Below are 6438 nucleotides of genomic sequence, written 5' to 3'. Positions count from 1 at the left end.
GAACTTTTTATCAAATGTTTCAACTTTTAGTAGTGAAACTTACCAAATTTGGGCCACAAAATTTTGGACATATTTGGTAATCAATGATCTACTGGATATGGTAGAGACAAATTTTGTTTCGCTAGTATTTGAAGAGCTGATGGATACACAAATTAGAAACCACAGAGTTGTAGTTAGACAGAGATTCAAAGCCAGCATTCACATATTAGTTTTTGATGCTGTTTTCACAATGATAATGGCTAATGATTTGATTGAGAATAACTTATTCTCAATTAACATAAAGAGAAAAAATTTTACTATGAATTGGTCAGATTTTGACAATTCTAAAGTGGAACATGATGATGAAATCAAGAATTCAGATCGCGAAAAAAATTCAAGAGGAGATTATTGATAAGTCAGGAGGTATCAAATTGATTTCTAATATTTATCAAGATTTTAATATTTTTGTTTTGAGTCTACAGATTTTGATGGTGATGACAAAATGAAAACCATGCAGAATTTCATATTTTTTGTATAGATTCAAATATCATCAAAAGATGTTCCACTTTGAACTTATGAGAATATTATTTAGAAATATAAAAAAAAATCATCTTTATTTGATGTCTGGCTCAAAAACATTGCAAGACAGATGACGAGATTGCAGATATTTTTATGAAAGCCTTCTCCAAAACAAGGTTCAAAGATTTGAGAAGAGAATTGAAAATCTATAGCAAAAGTGACAAGAAGGAGTGTTGAGATATGCCAACTTTTCCTACAGATTTTATCAAGTTGAGTTTGATATCAAAATAATTTTGTTATTAGAAAAACAAGGATATTTGTTAACCAAAGATCATGTTGGTTTGTTAACAAATATTTTAGCTAAGATTTGCTAGTAGAAGAAGATTATATTTTGTTGAGATTTTTAGGATAATTGTTAGTTGGATATTTTACTAGTTTATTTCATGTAATCACTTTAAATGGTGAGTTGATTAATGAATAACATAAGCTTATTTTCCAACTTCAATACAAGTCTCTTAGAACCTTTTTTTTTCCAACACAAAGATGTTGTTTCTTAGTTTATACCCCAAAAAACCAACAAAAAGCATGCCATTCACTTTCAAAGGAGACTTCAAATGGGGACAAGTCTAGATTTGGGTTTGTTTCTTCTCCATCCACATATATACTAATGGAAACTGGAATTAAAGTCAATGAAGGAATAAAGCAAGACTAGTTAATAGCGGCCCCTTCCCGACCAGCATCGCAAGCTCCATTTTGTCCATGATTTGATAGTCCTTGTTTGGAACCTATGATAGGGTGTTAATTGTTAACAATTTTATTATTAATTTTTCTCCTTGTTCCTGCCAAATATTGTTTTAATTGTTAACATATACTTATATTTGGCATCTGGACTCAACTTCAGGAAGTGAAGCAGAAAAGGGAGATCTTCTTGCAACAAATACTCCACACGTGGGAAGTTTCTAAAAGAAAATACAAGCCAGGCTCCTCGGGTGTATTTGTACTGGAATTGATGATTGTAGCGGACTCCTTCATTTGCATGATTGCAGTGGAATTGATGATTGTGCTGGAATTTATTGGGATGTTGTTTTCTTTCATTATCTAGCGGGGGCCGCGTAGGATAGGGAGTGGATTGCTTTAGCCATTTGGTTCTTCTTTTGGGAATGTTATTCATAAGCCGTGGGTTGGCTTTGATGATTATAGGACTTTTCACTTTCGTCCACAAGATTAGTTTCTCCTATGAGACTAGTGCTCCAATTAGATAACATTTTCCTATTAGACTAGTTTTGCTCCTAGGAGAGCACGGAGTAGAATATAGGTAGTCCTTTGTTTAGAATAGGAACTGGTTCATTCTTTTGTGGCGTGTAGTTTTCTTCATTTGGCTTGCTTTATGTTTTCGTCTCTTCCATAAGACTAGTGCTTCTTGCATTAGACTAGTTTCTCTTCCAGGGAGATTACGGAGACTCAAACTCTCATTCTAGATTACTAGCAAGAGACTTATGCCTTTGAATTCAATTAAATTGTGTGGGAATTTTCTTATGAGGCGTGGCTAATCTTCTCATCTAGTCAAGGATCAACGCGACGACGAAGTTTCAAATATCTGTGAGATCGAATTAATTTTCATGTGTTCTTTAATTTATTAATATTTGCATGTTTTCTATTTGAATTTTCATGGAATTATTTTGTTAATGATATCAAGGGCCCGATGTGCAATTTGACTTATTAATCTCCTATCAAATTAATCAATTAAATCCGTAATTGTTTAATCGATTAATATCAGTGGCAACTAGTGTTTTCACACACTAGGGGAACGTACAATCTGCTTTAAATAACCCTCGTAGCGTGTTATTGATTCGGGTTAGATTTTTCTAGTTTTTAAGGCAACTAGAAAATTAATTCCTACAGTCGTATCTACGAGTGTTTTCTGGTTAGGGGTAATCAACGGTCGTACCTTGGTTATCAATAAATTAATGAAAAGTAAGTTGTCAGAGTTTATTGGCGACTATAACTAACCTGTTAATAAAATTAAGTGAACCCCCTTTCTATCAATGATCGGATGAATGGACTGTGTCTGCGTAGTTGTATCCTTGGTTAGAATTTGTCTATTATTGATTTAATTCCTGTTTACTTTCGTACTAGTTAATTATTCGTTTTGGTTGAATTGTTTAATTGTCCCTATTTTTATTCCGATAAAAATCCCCCGTGTCCCGAACTTGAAAAGAATCAAATTTTTTCCGGTCTCTGTAGATTCGACCCTATTCATTACTATACATAGAAAATTTGTATTTTTCTCGAGTAGGTATTTATTATTGCACAAACTCGACACCTGTCAATCTACTTGGAAAATAAATCAATGTGACAAGCTTTCTCCATTGATTTGGTTTTATTATTCCCGGAATGTGTTATTAGTGGACTTCTATGCTTGTTTCTATCTGTATACTAGACCAACATTTTGTTGGAGAAAAAGATCAGACAGGTGATTAAGAGTCATGAAGCGAAGGATTATTCTGACTTCTTAAATTGTATCTCCCATAGGCAGCAGAACTATTGGAGTGATTCACTGCATGAAAACGTTGATTCTGAGAAGATGATGCCCGGATATTAGCATCATCCAAATGCCTCCTCATGTTTGCATCACAATGATACTCAATCTCCTGCCTTGCGTCTTCCTTTTGCTTTAGAGCCGCTTTCCTGTATTTCTGGAAGTCAAGGAGTAGTTGTAAGCTGTTGTCATTGCAGAATATCATAAATTTTTCAGTACTACACTTTTTGATACTTTGAGGAAGGAGTATGAACAATATTGATTATATAACATGCAATTAGCTCACATAATAATTACATTCTTTAAATTTCAAAGTAAATTCCAAAAGTTCAAGGGATAAGAACAAATGCCAAACTTACTTGAAGGTGACTTGCTACGTTTCCTCTGGTTAGGTGGGGCTCATTCATGAGTTCAAGAACCTTCTTTGGAACCGCTGCAGCAGAGGACAGAGTGCAAATACAGAATTAAACGACAGGACTCCTAATCTAAACATGGAGTATCATTTTTGTCCCTTGAAACATCTTACGTATGCAAAAATAACACGTTCTCGTCATCCATCTTTCATCGCTTAGTTAAGGCTATATCGCTGCCTATTATCTTTAGAATGCCAAAACCATGCATGCCTTCAAACATAGATAACTCTGCCTAATAGACATCAAGAGAATTATCTGGACGAGCGAGCGAAAGCGGATGGAATAAATTACGCCTAAGATTTTATGAGATCACATACACAGTCCTCTCTATAAATATGACAAACTCTCACCAAATTTTCAAGGCAAATACAATGATGATGGATGTAAATTTCAGAAGTATAATGAGATGCGTGTCTCGATATGTACTAGGAAACAACACTTACCCTCTTGACCTAGTTGTTGCACAGCAGCCGAAAACTTTGCATGTAATTCCGGTGTCCAGGTGACTCTGGCCTTCTTATGCTCCAGGAGGGGTGGTGCATCATGGGATTGAACAGCTTGACCATCTTCCACGGTGTGATTCTTTCTGTGGAGCACTCTAGCACTTCTTCTGATTGCCCTATCTGCTTCCATTTTTTGAGCTGGTACCCGACTTGCCATATTTGCTTCAATTTGTTGAGCCGGTATCCTAATTGCCCTATTTGCTTCGATTCTTTGTGCTGGTAGAGGATTATACGTTGTTTTTCTTATCACATGCTGCCAAATATTTTTGAGGATTTCAGGCCCAACAGGCTTTACCAGGTAGTCGCGTGCGCCATGCATAACACCCTTTTCGATGACTTCCAAGTCATTATTTGCCGATGTCACTGCAATCAATTCAATATACAGAGATTAAATGAGTTCTAATTTGTTTAAAAAAGGCATTAATCAAACTGCATGATTCCTATGACTAATTTGAGACTACTACTGAACACAAATCTTATGGAGAAGATCGAGGTTGGCTCATTACTTATAACGGGGATGTCCATCTCCAGGCCTATGATCTCCAGAAGTTTGAAAACATCCATGTCAGACCGCATGACATCTGTAATTACGATATCATAGCTATCTTTGTTCTTCCTCAACATCTCAATAGCTTCGGCTGCTTTTGTGGTGGCTGTAACTGCAAATCATCAAATACTCGTCATCATGGAAGTGGGGAAAAAAAAATCAGCAAATAATCAGATTCGAGTCTGCTCTAGTTTATGTAACGGATATCATGTTCTCTATCGCTAGGACCAAAAATGTAAGCGCCAACTCAACAATGAATATATAGAAGAGGTACCTACAAATACACACATTAAAAGTAGGAAAGGAAGTAAGGGGAAGTAAATTTCTAAAATTGCAGAATAATATCAAGGAATCTATGAGTTTTGACTTCTCTTAAATTTAAGACTTGCTAGAGCAAATAACCATTAAGAATTTTTTCTTAAGAAAAAAAAAACCCTGAATTTTCGCCTTGCAAAACCCTACGCCCTCGTTTGCTATTCCTAGCCTAAAACACAAGAAAGCATAAAACCCCTAATAACTCAACCAACTTCCTTTTCTCGCCAGACCCCGCCCAAAAACTAGAATTTCCCTAGTAAAAAAAAAAAAAAAATTCACCCCTCTTCTCTCACGAAACCAGAGAAAAAAGAAAGTAAACAAAAAAAAAAAAAAATCCCCTCTCCTCACGAGACCAGAAGAAAAAGAGGTAGGGCAAGGGAAAATAAATAAAAGGATCCCTCATGCATGTAAAACTCGTACTGCCTTGTAATGCAAGTTTAAACTACAGCAGACCTTGATAGCCACATTTCTGAAGTTCAAAAGCGAGCACTTTGAGGCAGACGACATTATCATCAATGGCTAGAACTCTTAACCCTTGAGAAAAATGATTGTCGCGCTGTTGAAACGACGGCTGAGAAGCCAAGTGAGCGTTAAACATCTTCCCGGACATATATATATGTATTGCTTAGCAACGTAATCTTTTTTCTGTAGATATCACAGTAATTTCGTGATTCTGTTGAAAAGCTGGAGAGGTTTAGGAGGTTTATTGGGATAGAATTTCTAGGACTTGGTTAAATATCATATTGTGGGGATATATATAGATAAAGAATTGTACTTTGATTTGAGAAACCATCACATATTAAGAAAGATTTTTTTTCACTGAAATATATTGGGTTCAAGGTCTTATTGCAGAAATAATATAAAGTTAAAAGAGGAAAATGTATCATTCGCAGTGAAACTTACCGTGTTGCCGAGTTTCCTAATGCTTATTTTCTTGAGTTTCTATATAAAAACCCATTCGAAAAGGAAAACCTTGAGGGAAAATAGGTGTTTTCACTTTAGAAAGAAAAAAAGTGTATCCACCAAGGGCCCTTGCTTTTAGTCACTTTTCAATTTATTGGGATTTTTTTTTTTTTATCGATAACTAACACGGTTGGTCTCGTTAACAGCAGCCATGATATACCTGTTGAAGAAACAAAAAACAAAATTAAATGATGTTGGAAAAGCAAAAGCTTTAATTATGCTTTAACTAGGACATCGCATCGTGCATGAAACTATGATGACATAATTACTAAGAATATATAGCTCATTGATGCAGTTGCTTGGCTATTTTCTATAAGTCGTTTTCCTTTTTATACACTCCCTCCCTTTTTTTATAACTGACATTTAAAATTTTGCACATCAATTAAGAAAAGTTTTTCATTGCTTAAATCTGTACACTACTTTCCTTTTGTACCCTCATTAATTGTCCAATTTACCCATATTTTCTCTCACTAGAGTACTAAATGGTGCTGTTTTACTAGGCTAAGAGCAATGCAAACTAAATGGAATAGTAATTAAGAACTCTGTATTGGAAAAAAAAGATAAAAGGGTAAAATTGTAAATAAAATAATTAATACTGTATGGGAATAATAAAACGATAGATAAAAGTACACTAGAGCAAATTTCTTAAACGTCAGTTAT

General features: G+C 34.9%; 1 protein-coding gene across 1 annotated transcript; it reads right to left on the bottom strand.

Annotated features, from left to right (window-relative positions):
• Positions 1 to 2975: 2975 nt before the first annotated feature.
• Positions 2976 to 5413, bottom strand: LOC113739255 (two-component response regulator ORR22-like). Its single transcript, XM_072044988.1, has 5 exons — positions 5269 to 5413; positions 4460 to 4612; positions 3894 to 4316; positions 3397 to 3470; positions 2976 to 3194 (listed from the first exon to the last, which is right to left on the bottom strand). Exons 1-5 carry the CDS (start codon positions 5411 to 5413, stop codon positions 2976 to 2978), a joined length of 1014 nt encoding a protein of 337 aa, XP_071901089.1.
• Positions 5414 to 6438: the final 1025 nt, after the last annotated feature.

Source organism: Coffea arabica, chromosome 4c, assembly GCF_036785885.1.
Source record: "Coffea arabica cultivar ET-39 chromosome 4c, Coffea Arabica ET-39 HiFi, whole genome shotgun sequence".
In the NCBI taxonomy this organism is placed as follows: Eukaryota; Viridiplantae; Streptophyta; class Magnoliopsida; order Gentianales; family Rubiaceae; genus Coffea; species Coffea arabica.
Note: the sequence above shows the minus strand (reverse complement) of the source record. Positions and strands in the feature narration are given on the sequence as shown.

Coding starts and splice junctions, on each gene's coding strand:
- LOC113739255 (XM_072044988.1), bottom strand. CDS start 5,413: ATGTTTAACGCTCACTTGGCTTCTCAGCCGTCGTTTCAACAGCGCGAC. Junction 4,613..5,268: donor TCAGAAATGTGGCTATCAAG/GTCTGCTGTAGT, acceptor GATGATTTGCAG/TTACAGCCACCACAAAAGCA. Junction 4,317..4,459: donor GATGGACATCCCCGTTATAA/GTAATGAGCCAA, acceptor AATTGATTGCAG/TGACATCGGCAAATAATGAC.